At 41.9% G+C, this 23018-nt stretch overlaps 1 protein-coding gene across 2 annotated transcripts; it reads left to right on the forward strand.

Annotated features, from left to right (window-relative positions):
- The first annotated feature begins 3277 nt into the window (after positions 1–3277).
- On the forward strand, positions 3278–21763 carry LOC135506241 (all-trans retinoic acid-induced differentiation factor-like). Of its 2 annotated transcripts, none has more exons than XM_064925763.1 (7): positions 3278–3415; positions 18151–18287; positions 18558–18626; positions 18723–18794; positions 19622–19743; positions 20449–20549; positions 20774–21763. In XM_064925763.1, the coding sequence occupies exons 1-7, from the start codon at positions 3344–3346 to the stop codon at positions 20876–20878; spliced, it is 678 nt and encodes a 225-aa protein (XP_064781835.1). In that variant the 5' UTR covers positions 3278–3343; the 3' UTR covers positions 20879–21763. The 2 variants fall into 2 exon arrangements, with proteins under 2 accessions (XP_064781835.1, XP_064781833.1); XM_064925761.1 differs by lacking the exon at positions 3278–3415 and adding an exon at positions 14693–15080.
- The last annotated feature ends 1255 nt before the right edge of the window (positions 21764–23018 follow it).

The following is a 23018-nucleotide window of genomic DNA, read 5'->3' on the forward strand; positions in this document are numbered from 1 at the left end:
CATAAAGGGGTCTGAATACTTATGTAAATAAGTTGAATTTTCTTTATTTTGAAACTTTAAAAAAAGAAAGATTTGCATAACTCTCAAAACCTGTTTTTGCTTTGTCATCATGGGGTATCGTGTATAGAACGATAAGGAAAATGTTATATTTAATCTGTTTTAGAGTAAAGCTGTTAAGTAATGCACTGAATGCACTGGGGACATTATAGTGTACTGTATGTCTAGTGTACTATACTGTACGTCTCATTGGCTGCAGGAGTCATTGAGTGACCTCTACTATGAATCCTCCTCAGCCAATGAGACGGACAGGTTACATCTGCAGTGTTTGATACGGACTGTGTAGAGATGGTCACTCAGTGTACACACAGTATTGTGCAGATGTTATTGCAGGTGCAGCAAACTACTTGTTTTCTAGCTCCAGTATTAATATCTAGCAATACACAGACAAATCCCCCCCCCCAAAATAAAAATAAATTAAGAAATATCAGTACGAGCCATGTCCGGAATATAAATGTTCACTACATAGACCAAAAATATGTGGACACCTGCTCATCAAACAGCTCATTACAAAATCATGGGCATTAATATGGAGTTGGTCCCCTCCCTTTGCTGCTATCACAGCCTCCACTCTTCTGGGAAGGCTTTCCACTAAATGTTGGAACATTACTGCTATCACAGCCTCCACTCTTCTGGGAAGGCTTTCCACTAGATGTTGGAACATTGCTGCTATAACAGCCTCCACTCTTCTGGGAAGGCTTTCCACTAGATGTTGGAACATTGCTGTGGGGACTTGCTTCCATTCAGCCACAAGAGCATTAGTGAGGTCGGGCACTGATGTTGGTGCGATTAGGCCTGGGTCGCAGTTGACGTTACTCGGTAGTGAGTTCTCGGCGGTCCGGTTCTGTGAGCTTGGGTGGCAAACCACTTCCCAGCTGGTTATGCTTTTAATGTTGAAAAACAGGACTGATTGTCATATCTTGGTGACAAACCTCAGATCCGAGAGAGGGGATTTAACAGCTCACTTAATCTGCTTTAAAACAAAGGGGCATTGTACTACGAGGTCAAGCAAGGAGTTCACAGGGCCATATCAGGGTTTCATAATCAAGCTAAGCTATACTTTGTCCAGCAGCACTGAGCATTTTTACATCATTGTAGAAGAGTGAGCATAGACTGTGTGGGGTGTACCGGGTGTGGCTTGATGTACCGGGTGTGGCTGGGTGTACTGCAGGAGGCTGGGTGTACCTAAAATATTTAGGTTTAAATAGGACTTGAAAGAACAAAACATTTCACAACCTCAAGTCCTTAGTGTAGTTCATTGCACTGACATAGCACTTAATGGTCATAACACACCTTCAACATGTTGCCAGGACAACAACCTCTCCCTCAACGTCAGCAAAAGTAAAGAGTTGATTGTTGACTGCAGGAAGCAGAGGAGGGAACACGCCCCGATCCAAATCAACAGGACTGCAGTAGAGAGAGCCAGCAGTTTTAAGTTCCTCTGTGTCCACATCACTGAGGACTTGACATGGACCGACAACACCACCACTCTTGTCAAGAGGGAGCAACAGAGTCTCTTCTTCCTAAGGCGGCTGAAGAAATTTGGCATGCCACCCCGGGTCCTCTCCAAATGCAGGTCCACTGCACCATCGAGAGCATCCTGACCGGTTGCAATACGGCCTGGTACGAGAATTTCTCTCCGTCCACAACCACAAGGCCCTCCAGCGGGTGGTGAAGACAGCCCAGTACCTCACTGGGCCCGCTCCCTCCAGCGGGTGGTGAAGACAGCCCAGTACCTCACTGGGCCCGCTCCCTCCAGCGGGTGGTGAAGGCAGCCCAGTACCTCACTGGGCCCGCTCCCTCCAGCGGGTGGTGAAGGCAGCCCAGTACCTCACTGGGCCCGCTCCCTCCAGCGGGTGGTGAAGACAGCCCAGTACCTCACTGGGCCCGCTCCCTCCAGCGGGTGGTGAAGACAGCCCAGTACCTCACTGGGCCCGCTCCCTCCAGCGGGTGGTGAAGACAGCCCAGTACCTCACTGGGCCCGCTCCCTCCAGCGGGTGAAGACAGCCCAGTACCTCACTGGGCCCGCTCCCTCCAGCGGGTGGTGAAGACAGCCCAGTACCTCACTGGGCCCGCTCCCTCCAGTGGGTGGTGAAGACAGCCCAGTACCTCACTGGGCCCGCTCCCTCCAGCGGGTGGTGAAGACAGCCCAGTACCTCACTGGGACCACGCTCCTGTCAATCCAGAACATCTAGTTGAAACAGTGCCCGAAGAAGAAGGCCCGCAGCATCATCGAGAACCCCACACACGAGCTGTTCAGTCCCTGACCGCCAGGTAGACGGTACCAGACCAAAGAGGTCTGATAGAAACTGAGTCAGTTTCTATCTACAAGCCATTAGACGGCTGAACATTTGAACTGGACTGACCACCTGCTCTGACTCTCTGCACCTTAACACACACACACCTCTTATTATGATTGCTAAATACTGCACAATTTAAACACTTGCCGGCCATCTTCAACCAAAACATGTACATTTTGGACAATAAATTGTGCCTTCCTGTATGAAATTATATATATATATATATATATATTATAAATATATTAAATGTTTGTTCTATTCTACTGAGACATTTACTTTATGTTTGTATTCTTATATTGTATTATCTCTTATTATCTTTGCATTGTGGAGAAGGAACCTGCAACTGTATCCTGAACATAGAAGTAATAAAACATGAAACATATTTGAAAGATAAGATCTATAACCGGTGCCAAATGGGATAGCAATACCCGGCGTTCAGAGACCGTATACTTACAGTGTGACTGTAGTGAGAAGTGTCAGATACAACCAATGACGCATTGGCACCTACTGTCCAATCATCACCTATGATGGAATTGCTGTGGTTTTATATCGGCATTGGGATATTATATTGCTGTCCTAATAAAGGATTGATTTTAGTACAGGGTAACTTTATATTGATGTGCATCGACTGATCCACAATGTATTGATTGGAAGTGTCAATCGTGTATGATTCCACAAGGACTAAGGGGTTAACTTACATTGTATTACAAAATGGCATTGCCTTGTGAGGTATTATGACAGACAGTGAAAGTCCTGTCAAATTGTTTACTAGTAACCGGACCTGGGCCAACCTCTAAAGTCATATTACAAGAGTCTGGTTGGGGTGATTTAAAATAAATAAAGTAAAATCACTGGAATGGATTTCACATGCTAGGAATCTGCAGTGAAATAACTATGTCGCAACAGACAAACAAATCATTTCTGGAACTCACCACATAAGTTGATCCATTTTCTCCCGAACGAACCTCCGTTTCGGGAATGGAGAAATGCATTTTCAGATGGACCACTGGACGAGAGGACCACTATTTTGGATGAAAAGGGCACCACAAATCTACAAGGTAAAGTCTATTGCGAAAGTGGTCTTGCACTCCTCTGCATCGACTCCGTAGTCCAGTGTTCCGTTCGTTTGTTCAATCCGAGGCGATAGAAGAAAAAAATGGGGGGAAAATGTTGCTTATCCAACAATTTCTGCTGCACTGAACTGGATTACTAGACAACTTCTCCCACGTCAGTACTCTAAACTTTTCCCACTAGCGTTCTCCTAGCAGCCATGTTGCAGATGTAGGTAATTGCACATTCATTGTTGGCTGTAAAAATTATATTTATTCGTCGATTGTGTGTGGAGCTCCAAAAACATTCACCGTTACCGTTGGCCCTGTTACAACAATCCGTTCTCAATTCGTACCGACGATTCCATTCATGTTCTTTCTCATTAGAACTTTTTGGATGAAAAGGCGCAGTTAGCTCCTGACAACCCTCGTCACTTCCCTAAATTGTATAAACGGCTGAGGCGTGTGTGTCGTGAACAGTATTATTGTGAACAACAGTAGTGGAACCGGCAGTTCGCCTTCAAAATAAAAGTCCCCTATTGAAACTGATACAAACGGATAACAATAGTGGAAACATGCCATAATTGGACTAGATAATAATAGACCAGGTTGGAATGTGGATAAATTCAACGAAATACAATTATTAGTTAATAAAAGTTGAGTTGCCCCTCCAAAAAGTTCAAATCAGTTGAAATTGCACTGTGGATGCATGTGAATTGCATTGGGGGCATGACGAGGGGCAGCCTACTCAATCGTCTCGCGTTGCCATACCTCCGTTATGAAGTTGCGCTATTAAGTCACGCCTCCCTTAGAGGTCTGTTGAATTTTGTATTGCAAAAATGGTTTGAATGGTCTGCTGGCTCCCAGCAGCAAGATTTCTGATTGAATGAAAGTGGTTCCCGTAAGCTAGCTAGTTGGCAACATTGCAGAAATTTGAAGAAAATCTGAATTCTGTTTATCCAGAAGTGTATTTTATACACACAATCGACACACACTATATGGCCAAAAGTATCTCATTCCAAAATAATGGGCATTAATATGGAGTTGGGTCCCCCCTTTGCTGCCATAACAGCCTCCACTCTTCTGGGAAGGCTTTCCACTAGATGTTGGAACATTTCTGCTATAACAGCCTCCACTCTTCTGGGAAGGCTTTCCACTAGATGTTGGAACATTTCTGCTATAACAGCCTCCACTCTTCTGGGAAGGCTTTCCACTAGATGTTGGAACATTTCTGCTATAACAGCCTCCACTCTTCTGGGAAGGCTTTCCACTAGATGTTGGAACATTTCTGCTATAACAGCCTCCACTCTTCTGCGAAGCCTTTCCACTAGATGTTGGAACATTGCTGCTATAACAGCCTCCACTCTTCTGGGAAGGCTTTCCACTAGATGTTGGAACATTTCTGCTATAACAGCCTCCACTCTTCTGGGAAGGCTTTCCACTAGATGTTGGAACATTTCTGCTATAACAGCCTCCACTCTTCTGGGAAGGCTTTCCACTAGATGTTGGAACATTTCTGCTATAACAGCCTCCACTCTTCTGGGAAGGCTTTCCACTAGATGTTGGAACATTTCTGCTATAACAGCCTCCACTCTTCTGGGAAGGCTTTCCACTAGATGTTGGAACATTGCTGCGGGGACTTGCTTCCATTCAGCCACATGAGCATTAATGATGTCGGGCACTGATGTGGGGCGATTAGGCCTGGCTCGCAGTCTGCTTTCCAATTCATCCCAAAGATGGAGTTGAGGTCGGGGCTCTGTGCAGGCCAGTCAAATTCTTCCACACCAATCTCGACAAACCCTTTCTGTATGGACCTCGCTTTGTGCATGGGGGCCTTGGTATTCTGAAACAGGAAGGGGCCTTCCCCAAACTGTTGCCACAGAGTTGGAAGCACAGCATCGTCTAGAATGTCATTGTATGCTGTAGCGTTAAGATTTCCATTCACTGGAACTACGAGGCCTGAACCATGAAAAACAACCCCAGACCATTATTCCTCCTCCACCAAACTTTACAGTTGGCACTGTGCATTGGTGCAGGTAGTGTTCTCCTGGCATCCGCCAAACCCAGATTCGTCTGTTGGACTGCCAGATGGTGAAGCGTGATTCATCACTTCAGAAAATGCATACCACTAGTCCAGAGTCCAATGATGGCAAGCTCTACACCACTCCATGATGATGCTTGGCATTGCGCTGATCTTTGGCTTGTGTGCGGGTGAGTATTGGAACCCGAGTGCAGATGATTTTTTTTACAAACTACAGCACACTCGGCAGTCCCGTTCTGTGAGCTTGTGTGGCCTACCACTTTGTGTCTGAGCCGTTGTTACTCCTAGACATTTCCACTTCACAATAAAAGCTCTTACAGTTGACCGGGGGAAACTCTAGCAGGGCAGAAATTTGACAAACTGACTTATTGGGGAGATGGTGGTGCCATGTTGAAAGTCTCTGAGTTCTTCAGAACTGGCCATTCTACTGCCAATGTTTGTCTATGGAGACTGCATGGCTGTGTGCTCATTTTATACACCTGTCAGCATAAGGCTTGTTGTTCTCTGGAGGCCAGGAAGGAGCTGGTACGATGTACATTACTGTCGGTTTTAGATTGTAGTGATGTTATATATATGCAGGCTCAGGTTCATTACAAATCAGAAACGTCTAACACATCATTGTGATCTCTACAGCGCTGTTGGCTGGTCGTCATTAACCTTGCGTAGGCTTAAACACTGGTATACACTGATTTATATACCCATACTGGGTAAAATGCCATTTTATCTCTGTTCTTTTTTTAGTCAGATTGATAAATAAATATCAATTACGGTCCCGTTCTGATTTACTTCTAACAGTACCAAAAATTAGAACAGGTCATGGTAGAAATAGTTTTAGTTACTTAGCTCCGTGGTCCTGGAATTCTCTCCTGAACATATTAAAATGTGACGATCTAGTTTCGTTGGTGGAGTTTAAACACTTGATCGATGTATATATCATAGAAGAGTGTAATTGTCTTTAGGACAGCTGTTTTCATTCAAGATGTTTGTGTTTTTAATGTAATATGTAATTGTTGTACTGTATGTGTGTCTATAGTTTTGTTTAATGTTGTGTTCGTGTATGTTAGTTGTTTTGTCTGGAACGTTGTTCCCCCTGCTGCTATTGGACCAGGTCTCTCTTGGAAAAGAGATGTTATCTCAATGAGAGAAACCCGTATAAATAAAGGTAAAATAAATATTTTTAAAGGTTAAATAAATAAATACAAACAGGTGTGGCTGAAATAGCCGAATCCACTAATTTAATGGTGTGTCCGCATGCTTATGGCCATGTAGTGTACATCAACATGTTTTGATGGGGTTTTAATCTGCTATTTCCAGGCTATCCTCATGCACTGTTGCACCTTTGAGACTAATAAAGCTATCCTCATGCACTGTTGCACCTTTGAGACTAATAAAGCTATCCTCATGCACTGTTGCACCTTTGAGACTAATAAAGCTATCCTCATGCACTGTTGCACCTTTGAGACTAATAAAGCTATCCTCATGCACTGTTGCACCTTTGAGACTAATAAAGCTATCCTCATGCACTGTTGCACCTTTGAGACTAATAAAGCTATCCTCATGCACTGTTGCACCTTTGAGACTAATAAAGCTATCCTCATGCACTGTTGCACCTTTGAGACTAATATAGCCCCACAGTGTCATAATACCCATAAAACCTAGCGGTAAAACAAAGAAATTGTTTCAATCGTTTTTCCAACCATTCATTTTTCCCATAGAGGATTTTAGAAATTATTTTTTTTTTTTTAAATACGGGCTGTTGTGGTGTGACGTGTTGATAACCATGGACATCGCTCTCAGACAAGGTGACTTTTACCAATATACAGTACCAGCCAAAAGCTTAAGACACACCTACTCATTCAAAGGCTTCATTTGTTACTATTGTCTACATTGTAGAATAATAGTGAAGACGTTAGAACTATGAAATAACACATATGGAATCAGGTAGTAACCAAAAAAGTGTTTTAGAAATCAAAAATAGATTTTAGATTTTAGATTCCTCAAAGTAGCCACCCTTTGCCTTGATGACTGCTTTGCACACTCTTGGAATTCTCTCAACCAGCTTCATGAGGAATGCTTTTCTAATAGTCTTGAAGGTGTTCCTACATAATGCTGAGCACTTGTTGGCTGCTTTTCCTTCACTCTGCGGTCCGACTCATCCCAAACCATCTCCATTGGGTTGAGGTCGGGTGATTGTGGAGGCCAGGTCATCTGAGGCAGCACTCCATCACTCTCCTTCTTGGTCAAATAGTCCTTACACAGCCTGGAGGTGTGTTGGGTCAATGTCCTGTTGAAAAACAAAAAGTCCCACTAAGCACAAACCAGATGGGATGGCGTATCGCTGAAGAATGCTGTGGTAGCCATGCTGGTTAAGTGTGCCTTGAATTCTAAATAAATCACTGACAGTGTCACCAGAAAAGCACCTCCACACCATCACACCTCCTCCTCCATGCTTCACGTGGGAAATACACTCTGCATCTCATAAAGACATGGCGGTTGGAATCAAAAATCTCAAATTTGGACTCATCAGACCAAAGAACAGATTTCCATCGGTCTAATGTCCATTGCTCGTGTTTTTTTCCCCAAACAAGTCTTTTCTTATTATTGGTGTCCTTTAGTAGTGGTTTCTTTGCAGCAAATTGACCCTGAAGGTCTGATTCACACAGTCTCCTCTGAACAGTTGATGCTGAGATGTGTCTGTTACTAGAACTCTGTGAAGGATTTATTTGGGCTGCAGTTTTTGAGGCTGGTAGCTGTAATAAACTTATCCTCTGCAGCAGAGTTAACTCTGGGTATTCCTTATCTGTGGCGGTTCTCATGAGAGCCAGTTTCATCATAGAGCTTGATGGTTTTCGCGACTGCACTTGAAGAAACTTTCAAAGTTCTTTAAATGTTCTGTATTGACTGACCATCACATCTTAAAGCAGGGGTGGACAATTCCAGTCCTCGAGGGCTTGATTGGTGTCACCATTTTACCCCCAGCCCCAGCAAACACACCAATAATCACCTAATCATGATCTTCAGATTAGAATGCAATTTGATTAATCAGCTGTGTTTGCTAGCGATGGAAAAAAGGTGTGACACCAATCAGGCCGTCGAGGACTGGAGTTTTTTTTTTTTTTTTTTTTTTTTTTTTTTTTTTTTTTTTTTTTTTACAGGGACAGTGCACATTAATCAACGTTTCAGTAAAAGTGCCGGTTTTAGCCAGCCGGCTAATTTTCAACCGCAGTCCCTGGGCAGGTTATTAAAAACAATTACAATATAGACAATAGCAACATAGAACAAGCAAGACAGAGCAACATAGGACAAGCAAGACGTAGCATACAGAAAGAGCAACATAGGACAAGCAAGACGTAGCATACAGACAGAGCAACATAGGACAAGCAAGACGTAGCATACAGACAGAGCAACATAGAACAAAAAGCAGCAAGACAAAATTCATAAAAGCAACAAAGTGTTTCCACACCTCACAAGCTACAGAGTTGCCCACCCCTATATTCTGTATACCAGCCCTACCTTGTCACAACACACCTGATTGGCTCAAACGCATTAAGAAGGAAAGAATTTCCACAAATTAACTTCCAGGTGAAGCTGGTTGAGAGAATACCAAGAGGGTGGCTACTTTTAAGAATCTCAAATATAAAATATATTTGGATTTGTTTAACACTTTTTTGGTTACTATATGATTCCATGAGTGTTATTTCATCATTTTGATGTTGTCACTATAATACTACAATGTAGAACATAATAAAAATAAAGAAAAACCCTGGAATCAGTAGATGTGTCCAAACCTTTGTCTGGTACTGTGCATCAGTAAACTAAAGAGTAGCCAGTTTCTGCTCTGCTTGCTTTTTCAACACGGTGAAAGAGCGCAACACATGCACACTGAACTATGCTCTTCTGTGCTGGTCCAGCCATCCTTCCAGAAGCTTTGCCTTCACACAGCCTGACAGCCTTCGGTCCTAAATCCAGCCGACCACTCTGAGGCATCCGCATGGTCCTAAAGCACACCGTTGCTGTTTTTTGAATCACATTACAATGATAAAACTGGGGAGGACAAAAATGCAATTTCAGAATTTGGGAGGGACATGACATCGCTAGTGAAAATTGCGCCCCCTGGGTGGTATAATCACGTCTTAAAGTGAACCATTTTTTTTGGGGCTTTATGAAATTGCCGTTTCTACTTCATCTAAACCCAATATATTGTATTCCTGTGTTATTTATGCTGGACTGAGGAACACAGACACACGGGTGAGCAATTTCTGAATGCAATAGAAAGAGAGGGAAGTGTTTCCCAGCAACACATTACCTGTACTAGTGATGGATCCATAGCATGTATGAAAGTCTTTAATAGGGACACTATGAAGACAAAATTGCAGCACTGTTGGAAAATAATTACTGGAGTGGCCACTAAAACAGATCTAGAGGTCTGTACACAGGTATGTACATGGGTCTGTACACGGGTATGTACATGGGTCTGTACACGGGTCTGTACACAGGTATGTACATGGGTCTGTACACAGGTATGTACATGGGTCTGTACACGGGTCTGTACACGGGTATGTACACGGGTCTGTACACGGGTCTGTACACGGGTCTGTACACGGGTCTGTACACGGGTATGTACATGGGTCTGTACACAGGTCTGTACACGGGTCTGTACACAGGTATGTACATGGGTCTGTACACAGGTATGTACATGGGTCTGTACATGGGTCTGTACACAGGTCTGTACATGGGTCTGTACATGGGTCTGTACACGGGTATGTACATGGGTCTGTACACAGGTCTGTACACGGGTCTGTACACAGGTATGTACATGGGTCTGTACACAGGTATGTACATGGGTCTGTACATGGGTCTGTACACAGGTCTGTACACGGGTATGTACATGGGTCTGTACACGGGTCTGTACACAGGTATGTACATGGGTCTGTACACGGGTCTGTACACGGGTCTGTACACGGGTCTGTACACGGGTCTGTACACTGTCATTTAATACGGCAGGCTAGTGAACTTTGTAAGTCACAGTACAGAGGTAAGGATGAGATGGGCAAATACATTTTCAGTTTACTGTTGAACTCTACCAAATCAAGATGACATTAAATCCATTGTGATATTTGCATAGTTCTTGGTAGCGTACGTAACTGGTGAAGGTCATGAGTTACAGAGTCAAATAGACAAATTGAACTCTAATTCCAGAGGAAAGACAAGACAACATGGATGTTGTTGGTGTCTGATAACTAGGTCTTTGGGAAAGAAGCACTTGAGGAAAACGCTAAATCACCATTCAGTGAAAAAAAATCAGGAAGCAGGCCCTCGAAGACATGGTCCATTGCACTGAAAAAAAACACAGTACTATGGACAAAAGTTCATAAACTAATTTCCTTCCTGTAAATCCCAATCTGGTTTGACTTTATGAGAGGACATTTACAGAGATTCTCGTCAGTATCCTACAAAATCAAGTCAGAATCAAATAAGCACAGCAGTGAGTGAGGCTATGTTTAAAAATACTCAAATGTTATACTTTAAATATTAAAAACATAGATCAGATGAGTGTATAACTAAATTGCACCCTTTGATTGTAGTTTGTGTGAGAGTCCTCTGTATAAAAATCCAGAAGAAGCTATCAAAAAACAATTGACACAGCCACAAGCCATAGAAACATGACTGAAACATGGTAGAAACATGACTGAAACATGGTAGAAACATAGTATAAACATGGTAGAAACATGGTATAAACATGGTAGAAACATGGTATAAACATGACTGAAACATGGTAGAAACATGGTAGAAACATGGTAGAAACATGGTAGAAACATGGCAGAAACATGACTGAAACATGGTAGAAACATGGTAGAAACATGGTATAAACATGGTATAAACATGGTAGAAACATGGTAGAAACATGGTAGAAACATGGTAGAAACATGGTATAAACATGGTATAAACATGGTAGAAACATGGTAGAAACATGACTGAAACATGGTAGAAACATGGTAGAAACATGGTAGAAACATGGTAGAAACATGGTATAAACATGACTGAAACATGGTAGAAACATGGTAGAAACATGGTAGAAACATGGTAGAAACATGGTAGAAACATGGTATAAACATGGTAGAAACATGGTAGAAACATGGTAGAAACATAGTATAAACATGGTAGAAACATGGCAGAAACATGACTGAAACATGGTAGAAACATGGCAGAAACATGGCAGAAACATGACTGAAACATGGCAGAAACATGGTATACCCTGATGAAGACAGCTTGGCTGTCGAAACGTTGGTATTAAATTTTTGCATCTGAGCTCCAAGAGTGTGCGGCTCTCTTTTATTTTTATTTTCAAGTTTCTACTCCGCGAGCCAGCACCTCGTCTTAATAGGTGTGCGTTTCTTTTTCTTCTAGAAACATGGTAGAAACATGGTAGAAACATGACTGAAGCATGGTAGAAACATGGTAGAAACATGGCAGAAACATGGTGGAAACATGGCAGAAAACAAACCGGCCACCGAAGCTCCCCCGTAGGTCTTCTCAAGGTCCACCTGCTAAGAAATCCAAAATAGTTTCCCTGAATAACAACTCATGCAAGAAGCATAAAACTGGAGGCCCAGTATAACAAACCTGATGCACAGAAAGATCTAGAATCCCTCCAGTGTTCAGTGAGTGTAGCTATTGGAAATGTTTGTACGTTCAACTGATCCATACAGTCATTTTTACATCTACAGGCAGTGAAATATATTTTCTTTATGAATAAAACTCAGATGAAAAATATTTTTTTTCTGTTCTATTTCAGTCTGCAAGTCAGAGTCCAGGCTACACCTTTCAACACGCCTAATTTTATTTAGATTAATAAAACTATACTGAACGAAAATATAGACGCAACATGGAAAAATTTAGGCGATTTTACTGATTTACAGTTGTGGTATCCCAGGAGGCCTGGTAATAGAGGGGAGGTACGTGAGGCGATGTTGGCTCCCTCTGCTGGGAATATGTGAGCTGGGCACCCCGACATGGACAGCTCTAAGTGGGAGGTAATTAGAGGAATGTGCCAACCAACCGTGGAGGCCAAAAGAAAAGGAGCACGGTGGCACACCACGAGAGAGAATGGGGAGAGACCGACACCAAGCCACAGTAGAGAAGAAGGACTGAGCCAAACCTAAGTGATTTTCTTTGTTATTTTTAATTTCTGTCTTAGTAAAGTTATTTTTGCGGACTAAAGCCTCCCTGTCTCTGTGTCGATCTCTGCACGCTCAATCCAACACCCCACGGTTTCCCACCCAGTTCATATAAGGAAATCAGTCAATTGGGGCTCCTCAGTGGCACAGCCTCTAGCATCTCAGTGTAACACAACCGGACGCGATTGGGAGTCCGATGGGGCAGCACACAATTGGCCCAGCGTCGTTGAGTTTGGCCAGGGTAGGCCATCATTGTAAATAAGAATTTGTTCTTAACTGACTTGCCTAGTTAAATTAATAAAGGTAAAAAAAATATGATGAAAACATCATTAGTCCCGAATCTATGGATTTCACATGATTGGGCAGGGGCGCAGCCATGGGTGGGACTGGGAGGGCATAGACCCACCCACTTGGGAGCCAGGCCTAGCCAATCAGAATGAGTTTTTCCCCACAAAAGGGCTTTATTACAGACAGAAATACTTCTTAGATTCATCAGCTGTCTGGGTGGCTGGTCTCAGACGATCAAGGTTTGGCAGGTGTAGGTTGTCATTGTAAATAAGAATTTGTCCTTAACTGACTTGCCTAGTTAAATGAAGGTAAATAAAAAATAAAATAAATCATAATAATAATACTTTTACACAGGTGCACCTTGTGCTAGGGACAATAAAAGGCCACACTAAAATGTGCAGTTTTGTCACACAGCCATTAATGTCTCAAGTTTTGAGGGAGCATGCAATTGGCATGCTGAATGCAGGAATGTTCACCAGAGCTGTTGCCAGAGAATTGAATGTTCAATTCTCTACCATAAGCCGCCTCCAATGTCGTTTCAGAGAATTTGGGGGTACGTCCAACCGGCCTTGCAACTGCAAACCACGTGTCACCACGCCAGCCCAGGACCTCCACATCCGGCTTCTTACCTTTATTTAACTACACAAGCCAGTAATGATCATGCTGTTTAATCGGCTTCTTGACATGCCACACCTGTCAGGTGGATGGATTATCTTGGCAAAAGAGAAATGCTCATTAACAGGGATGTAAACACATTTGTGCACAACATCTGAGAGAAATAATATTTTTTTTGCATAGAAAACACTTCTGGGATCTTTTATTTCAGCTCATGAAACAAAGGAACAACACTTTACATTGTTTTGGTCAAATTAACTAATATTTGTCTTTTGTTGAATATATAACTACATTCAAAGCGTGTTTAGTATTATCTAGTCCAATTGTGGTATGACACCACTATTTTTATTCGTTTGCGTCAGTTTCAATGGGGGACTTTGATTTTGAAGGCGAACCGCCGATTCCACTATTGTTGCTCACGGTAATGTTTTTCACAACACACTGGTATGATTGAGAGAGAGGGGAACAGGCAAACATGTGTTACATTTGCCTCTTTCTGCTTCTTGAAGTTATCCAAAATAGGTGTCATTAGTTGGCGAGCAAGCAGTTCAGGAAACAGACCAAATGTGATACAAATCCCAAGAAAACGGACTACATTGTAACCGTTAAGTAATAATGTAACCAATATGTATCAAATCGCTCTTCAAGAAGCGTTGCAACAGTCCTCTGGTCCAAACCATTTCTGGTAGAGGGGACCACATTTATTTTAAACATTACAAAACAACTATGTGCCAATTTTTTAAAGGAATTTCCACGAATAATATACATGTATTTTAGTCTGTAGGCAAGACATATATAACATAGGCTATATATTATGTTTTCTAACAACAGCTTCAAATCACTTACGTAAATGATTTATTATCGTCTTCTGACCCCTCTACTGTAATGGCATATTTCAGAGTGTGGGGATGGTCCAAAATGAATTGAAATGTTTTCTTAATAACATAATTATTATAAATAAAATTGTAAAAAAAAATGAAATGAGGTATTTTGTCCATGTAGGCCTGTCCATTTTCTTTGTTTTGAAGGCAAGAAACAAAGGAATATGGCTAATGAATAATGCAACACATTTCATATTGCTGTACAATATTTTGGATATGATATCCTCTTTATAGGCTGGGCTTTGCAAAAAGGTCGGGCAATTTGTAATGCTATGAAGCACTGTCTGCTTTCAAACACACACGGATGGGTTTTCTTATTTTTTTCTCGTCTCAGTCTTACCGATCATTAATTCATGTGAAAAGACGGATAACCTGATAATAGAACTAGCAATACCGGATGTCCCCACGTTAGCATACTGTGATTGAACCAATCCAGGTCTTGTCGAGATCAGACAATGATACAAAGGAAACGAAACAAGGAGACATGCGAGTGTATTAAGGAAGCGGCTGTGATTTTAGTAGCTTACAGTCAGTCACATGTTTATCTTGTATTGATCATATGAATATCGCGTTCAAAAATGACAGCTGGATCCAGCCAGCGGAATGCAGCAGTGGTCTTATTGATCTTTCATTTATATTTATATGGGAGTTATCAACTGACTGAGTTACAGGTAAGTGGTCTGCTTCAGCTCTCTGCTATACAGGAATGCTGCGCAGCTCGCCATAACCGGTTATTTACATTGTAATTGCTGCTAGTAGGCAACACTCAGAAGAATGTTCTTACATGGCAACTGCTGCTACGGTCAAGAGTTCAGTTGTTACATTGTTTATACACTCGGATGTGTTACGTTGTATTGTTACATTGTAACTACTATGCTACACTCATTGTTGTTATTGACCCGTTTACACCTTGACATATTTCATTAGGCGCTACGTCATCTTGTCCCACTAGGGAATGGACGTCTGCGGTGTTTGTAACCGCAATATGGAGAAGAGTCTGTCTCTAGTCAGAGATCGCATTTAGTTTGGGAGATTGCAAAATATGACCTTTTCTTTCAAGACAGGATATATATATATATATATTGTTTCCGGTGATAATATTTTTTTGTTTGTTTAGTTACTTTTTCCTCAACTTGTTTTCTAACTTTATAGCATGACAAATTAGATTGCACTGCAGAGCTAAACTAGCTAGACTAGGTTCAAGATACCACTGTAGCTAGCGACCTCCACCTAATAATTATCATAAAAAACAAACGACATTAGGGTCACAATAAACTAAAATGGGAGGCAAAAGTCATATAATCAAATTGGCTTAACAGCCAATGTGTATTATTTAACATGACTATTAAAATTGTACTTATATTAATGGTTAATTGTTTACAAGTTACTAGCTATCCCATAAAGCCAACACCGAAAACCACATATTTTCATCTTCTTCTGTGGTTTGGTAACCTCCTCTTCTTCTACGGACTCTGGCTGGACTGAAGATGTCGTAAAGTGGCATCCATCTCGCACACAGATCCTTCAACCACACGCGGACGGTGTGATTCCACTCCGTTTTTGACGACCCCATTGAAATGAATGATATCCGACGCCTTGTTCACATTACACATAAGCATGTTATGCCGGATGTCATGAATTTCAATGGGGAAGTCCACAACGGAGTGGAATCGCAACGCCCCATTGCAGTTGAAGGCTCCGTTGTGATGCGGATGCCATACACATTGACATTTTAAAAACTTTACGTAATCTTCAGTAGAAGAACTAGATGAAAATATGTGGTTTTGGTGGTGGCTTTATGGGATATCTAGCACCTTTAAAACCATGACGAATTCCTATAAGTACTATATGAATAGTTATGTTCAGTGACGTGTATTCATGCATGCCAAGTGAAGCCAGGCCCCCCCCCCAAAAAATCTTTCTTCTCTCTATGTTTCTTACTGAAGAAAGCGAGAGATACAGTGCCACTCTGTCTCTGTAGGCCATCTATTCGATGCTGTCTGACCCAAAAAAGCATGACATTGTTTTCCTCCCCCGATAATTGAATGCAAGGGAAACCAGTGAGTATTTCGCCTCCCTTGATAAAAAAAGAGTATAAAATAGCCAATCAGTGTTGAGCTAAAGTGAGTGAGCTCAACTGTGCATGGTCCTGGCACACCAAAATAAAAGTGTAAAGGGAAGCCAGTTTGGGTTTGGCTTCACTCCTATCACATCGCATCGAGAGCATTCGTCATTGACAGAAACTTGTTGCATCTCATTGTGTTATTGTCCTCTGGTGGCTAGCTAGCTAGCTAAAATTGGCCCTTTTCTAAATCAATAAATATTCTGTCTGGGCTTCCCCAGTGATTTTATCCACACACCACTACTGGTAATGTTAAATAATACACATAGGCTGTTAAGCCAATTTAATTATACAACTGTTGCATTACGTTTACGTTTAAGTTGGTGATGGTAATGGTGTTTGTTTTTGATGATAATTATTAGATGGAGGTCACAAGCAGTACAGTGGTATTTTCAACCTAGCCTAGCCTTTAGCTAGCTACAGTGGTATTTTCAACCTAGCCTAGCTTTTAGCTAGCTATAGTGGTATTTTCAACCTAGCTTTTAGCTAGCTACAGTGGTACCTTCCCTTCAAACCAGCCTAGCTTTTAGCTAGCTAAGTGGTACTTTCAACCTAGCCTAGCTTTAAGCTAGCTACAGTGGTAGCCTAGCTTTTAGCTAGCTACAGTGGTACTTTCAACCTAGCCTAGCTTTCAGCTAGCTGCAGTGGTACCTTCAACCTAGCCTAGCTTTTAGCTAGCTACAGTGGTACCTTCAACCTAGCCTAGCTTTTAGCTAGCTACAGTGGTACCTTCAACCTAGCCTAGCTTTCAGCTAGCTACAGTGGTACCTTCAACCTAGCCTAGCTTTCAGCTAGCTACAGTGATACCTTCAACCTAGCCTAGCTTTTAGCTAGCTACAGTGGTACCTTCAACCTAGCCTAGCTTTTAGCTAGCTACAGTGGTACCTTCAAACTAGCCTAGCTTTTAGCTAGCTACAGTGGTACCTTCAACCTAGCCTAGCTTTTAGCTAGCTACAGTGGTACCTTCGACCTAGCCTAGCTTTAAGCTAGCCAACTGTTCTGCAGTGCAAGCTAACCTGACTTGCTATAAAGTTAGAGAAACAAGTTGAGGAAAATGTAACTAAACAAAACATGTTTTATTAACACCTGAAACAATATATTTATCATATCTTGAATGAAAAGGTCATATTTTGCAATCTCCCAAAAGAAATGCGATCTCTGACGAGACACGGGGGCGACCGAGAGCCTAGTGGTCAGTGTCGAACTAGTAACCGAAAGGTTGGGGGATCAAATATCCCCGAGCTGAGAAAGGTACAAATATGTTGTTCTGCCCCCCTGAACAAGGCAGTTAACCCACTATTCCTAGGCTGTCATTGTAAATAAGAATTTGTTCTTAACTGACTGGCATAGTTAAATAAATAAAAACACAGACTCTCCTCCATATTGCGTTACAAACAACACACGTGTCGGTTCAGCAGCGGTGCAGGACTCCGTGAAGATGACCTACGGTGTAATGAAATACGTTACGATGTAAACGGGGTATAAATAACTGTCTTCTGCTCGCCTGCCTGCTACATTGACAGAGATTTGTAGCTTGATTATTATGACTTTTACTATTAATCAGTTGGTGAAGATGTTGATGTTGATAAAGGCGTTGTGAATTTCTGCTGAACAAACAGGTATGTCATCTCTGCAACAGAACAGTGCAGAACGGCACCGATCTGGGCCAGTTCTGCTCCGCGTCTGCGGGCTTGGTTGACGGATGCTGCTGCCTGCTGCGAAAAGAAAACAGCAGCAATGCTGACTACGTCATCGCGTAGGAAGTTGTGCTTTGGCAACACCAGGCTTTGTTTTGTAACCCTTGGCAGTACCAGTGAATTGTCCATAGAACAAAATACTCAATGATTATTCACTTGATGTAATAACATGTAGAAACATTCAACAACTATAATAACACGTAACAACTGTTTAGTAACATATACAAACTGATTACTTGTCTTGTAGCCAATGTCTCATTGCCATTGTTACATTATGTTGTCTATTTCCCCTAAAAACGTTATTTATCCCACTCTGTTTTCTCACTCAGGTTGGACCTATCAAACTGTTCTCTAAGTCATGTCGAGGCCCTTCAAGAGGCATCAACAGCTGCAATGATGTATGTTAAACAGACCGTTTACATTTAGGCTACAAACCTGATCAGTTTGTTCATATTTTTTATAGAGCCTGTGGTACTTTCTCTGTTCTTCTACAGAGATATCTCACTGAACCCCATAGTTCAACTGAACAATTCACTGTTTCAAGGCTTCATCCAGTTGGATAACCTGTAAGTACAACTCACTGAGCTGAGTCCAACCTTGCAATGCACATTTTAATGTCCAATCAGTTCCTTATTAGAATAGAATTCACACATATTTGAATGTCCAATCAGTTGCTTATTAGAATAGAATTCACACATATTTGAATGTCCAATCAGTTCCCTATTAGAATAGAATTCACACATATTTGAATGTCCAATCAGTTGCTTATTAGAATAGAATTCACACATATTTGAATGTCCAATCAGTTCCCTATTAGAATAGAATTCACACATATTTGAATGTCCAATCAGTCCCTCATTAGAATAGAATTCGCACATATTTGAATGTCCAATCAGTTCCTCATTAGAATAGAATTCACACATATTTGAATGTCCAATCAGTTCCCTATTAGAATAGAATTCACACATATTTGAATGTCCAATCAGTTCCCTATTAGAATAGAATTCACACATATTTGAATGTCCAATCAGTTCCTCATTAGAATAGAATTCACACACATTTGAATGTCCAATCAGTTCCCTATTAGAATAGAATTCACACATATTTGAATGTCCAATCAGTTCCCTATTAGAATAGAATTCACACATATTTGAATGTCCAATCAGTTCCCTATTAGAATAGAATTCGCACATATTTGAATGTCCAATCAGTTCCCTATTAGAATAGAATTCACACATATTTGAATGTCCAATCAGTTCCTTATAAGAATAGAATTCACACATTTGAATGTCCAATCAGTTCCTCATTACAATAGAATTCACACACATTTTAATGTCCAATCAGTTCCTTATAAGAATAGAACATTTTAATGAGTCTATACCCTTTCTGTAAGGATTCTGCCCGTCAACCTGACCTGTCCAGGAGGCAATGCATCGTGGAATAAAATGGAGGTCAAAGGGGACACACGTCACTGTGAAGGACAGAAGGACATCTGCAACCAGACTGGACATCTGTGTAAGTCACGTGTCAACCTTTTTTTGCTGCATGATCCTTGTTGTTGTGTTTAATAAAGAAGTAGCCTAGTAGTTGAAAAGACATTAACACCACTGTTTTGTTAAATAGAAGGATAGGGCTGGGGAAAATGTAACCACTCTCAAATTCATAGACAAAGCTATGGATGGAATGACTGACCGTTCATGATATCAAATTATAGTTTTAACCACATTTTGAGGCAAGACAGTGTTTGTTTGCAATTACTTTGTTTTACTATAATTGGAATAAAAAAAAGCATATATTTTGTTCTAATGACGGCCAAAGTTGAACAAAGCCAATGAGGCATTTATAAGTTATATTCTTCAATAATCAGTGTGCTATATGCCATTAATTGAAGAAGTCCAAAAATGTATGTGCCAATTACAGATTGCCCACTTTGGGAAATTAAAATGTCCGCTTCCATTCAGCTGTGATTCTGAATACAGTGATCTGGCATCAATATTATAGTTGGCATTACTGTCATAATATCTGTTTATAAAGTATCATAGAGACTATAACATTGCTTCTGGGCAAGGCGTTTAACCCACTGTTCCCCGGGTGCCGAAGACGTGGATGTTGATTAAGGCAGCACCCGCACAGGGGTTGGGTTAAATGCGGAAGACACATTTCAGTTAAATGCATTCCTTTGTACAACTGACTAGGTATCCCCCCCCCCATCCTCTACAGCGTTGAACTGCCCTGAGAACTCCCTCTGTGCAGCGTACGGTCCGGGCTTCTTTGAGTGTCTCTGTGTGGACGACTTCCATGGATACAAGTGTCTCCGAGAGGTCAGTGAGTACACCACATCATCCATGTATCACTACTGTCAAGACAATGGCTTTAGCTTTATCCTCGACAACATTCATTCATATCCAATCTCTGATTGTTGAAGACAGCACGAGCGTTAATTACCGAGGGAAATTCACAGCTTTTCAAACAAAACCCCAATGTGATGTAAGTGCCATGGTAAACACCGAGTCACATTGTTGTTCTCCGTCTCTGTTTTGGACAGGGGGAGTTCCCTATACTCAAGGTGTTCGGGATTCTAGGGGCCTCCACAGTCCTGGTCTCCATCCTGCTGTGGGTCACCCAGAGACGCAAGGTCAAATCTGCCTGAGGTTGTACCCACTCCCCTGGTCTGAGGCCTGGTCCTGGGACTCTATTTGGAAAACACTTGTCTTCCAGTGACGCTGACGTGAAGAGACAGGGGGAAAAATATGTGACCATTTTAAAACTGACTTTAGCGTGGAAAGTCAGTGTATTCTATGGAGACAGTTGTATCATTGACCTTTATAGTTTTAATCATCTGTTTTGATGGGGTTGTTAAATCTTTGTTTTATCACCACAGATGTTGCAATTGTTGTAGCCTTTAAAAAAAACTACAACCTTGCAGCCATTTCCCTAGATCAACATGAAATCTAAGAGATTGCGATGCGGGACAATACAGGACCTCACTTCATGGTCTACAGTATGTGCCAAATCATGTTTATAAAAAGTTGACTAAGATGCTTGGGGCCAGTTTCCCTGGACATCGACTAAGCCTCGTACAGGACTAAAACATCTATTTCAATAGAGATTCTCCATCGAGTATGTTTTTAGTCCAGCACTACGGTTAATCTGTGTCTGGGAAATCGAACCTTAAACTTGATCAATGAAGCATGAATTGTAGTAGAAGCAATACTATGCAGTATAAAGTTGCATGGGGGGGGGCAAATTTTGGGGAAAACTGACAAAAATATCGATTAATTAATTACATTATAGGGAGACACGAGCAAAACACATTGTTTGCAGAGAGTACTGCAAATGTTAAATTGTTGTTGTACATTACATTACATTTAAGTCATTTAGCAGACGCTCTTATCCAGAGCGACTTACAAATTGGTGAATTCACCTTCGTATGTAAATTGTTGTTGTATGTACAGATTGTTCATGTAATAATACATTTTTGCTGTTTGCATTTTGTATTTCATCTTGGATTAAAGAAGATATGATATACTGACAATATACTGTCTATTGAACAAAAAAATATAAAAGGAACATGTGAAGTGTTGGTCCCATGTTTCATGAGCTGAAATAAAAGATGGCAGAAATTTCCATACGCCCAAAATAGCTTATATCTCGCAAATGTTATGCACAAATTTGTGAGTGAGCATTTCTCCTTTGCCAATATTATCCATCCACCTGACAGCTGTGGCATGTCAAGAAGCTGATTAAACAGCATGATCATTACACAGGTGCACCTTGTGCTGGGGCAATAAAAGGCCACTCAAATATGCAGTTGTGTCACACAACACAATGTGAGAACTTGTTCTCAACTTGCCTACCTGGTTAAATAAAGGTGAAATGAATAAATGAACAATGCCACAGATGTCTCAAGTTGAGGGAGCGTGCAATTAACATGCAAGAATGTCCACCAGAGATGTTGCCAGAGAATTTAATGATAATTTCTCTAACATAAGCCGCCTCCAACGTCATTTTAGAGAAGTTGGCAGTCCAACTGGTCTCACATCCACAGACCAGGTGTAACCACGCCAGGCCAGGACCTCCACATCCAGCTTCACATCCTCAGACCTAACCACGCCAGCCCAGGTCCACATAAATAGACCAGGTGTAACCACGCCAGCCCAGGAACATCCAGCTTCACATCCTCAGACCAGGTGTAACCACGCCAGTCCAACACATGCCACAGATGTCTCATCCAGCTTCACATCCTCAGAGGTGGCCAGCCCAGGACCTCCACATGCTTCACATCCTCAATTACCTCCACATGCAAGAATGTCCACCAGAGATGTTGCCAGAGAATTTACCATGATAATTTCTCTACCATATCCAGCCGACCCTCCAACGTAATTTTAGAGACCAGGTGTAACCACGCCAGCCCAGACCTCCACATCCAGGTCTCATCCATCCACAGACCAGGTGTAACCACGCCAGCCCAGGACCTCCACATCCAGCTTCACATCCTCAGACCAGGTGTAACCACACCAGCCCAGGACCTCCACATCCAGCTTCACATCCTCAGACCAGGTGTAACCACACCAGACCAGGACCTCCACATCTAGCTTCACATCCTCAGACCAGGTGTAACCACAGACCAGCCCAGGACCTCCACATCCAGCTTCACATCAGACCAGGTGTAACCACGCCAGCCCAAGACCTCCACATCCAGCTTCACAGACCAGGTGTAACCACAGCCCAGACCTCCACATCCAGCTTCACATCCTCAGACCAGGTGTAACCACACCAGACCAGGACCT

The sequence above is a fragment of the Oncorhynchus masou genome, chromosome 19 (assembly GCF_036934945.1).
Source record: "Oncorhynchus masou masou isolate Uvic2021 chromosome 19, UVic_Omas_1.1, whole genome shotgun sequence".
In the NCBI taxonomy this organism is placed as follows: domain Eukaryota; kingdom Metazoa; phylum Chordata; class Actinopteri; order Salmoniformes; family Salmonidae; genus Oncorhynchus; species Oncorhynchus masou.

Excerpts from the sequence above, each read along its gene's own strand:
- LOC135506241 (XM_064925761.1), top strand. The coding sequence starts at position 14,988 with ATGACAGCTGGATCCAGCCAGCGGAATGCAGCAGTGGTCTTATTGATC. Across the intron at positions 18,795-19,621 it reads TTCATCCAGTTGGATAACCT|GATTCTGCCCGTCAACCTGA; the intron begins GTAAGTACAACT and ends CCTTTCTGTAAG. Across the intron at positions 20,550-20,773 it reads GATACAAGTGTCTCCGAGAG|GGGGAGTTCCCTATACTCAA; the intron begins GTCAGTGAGTAC and ends TGTTTTGGACAG.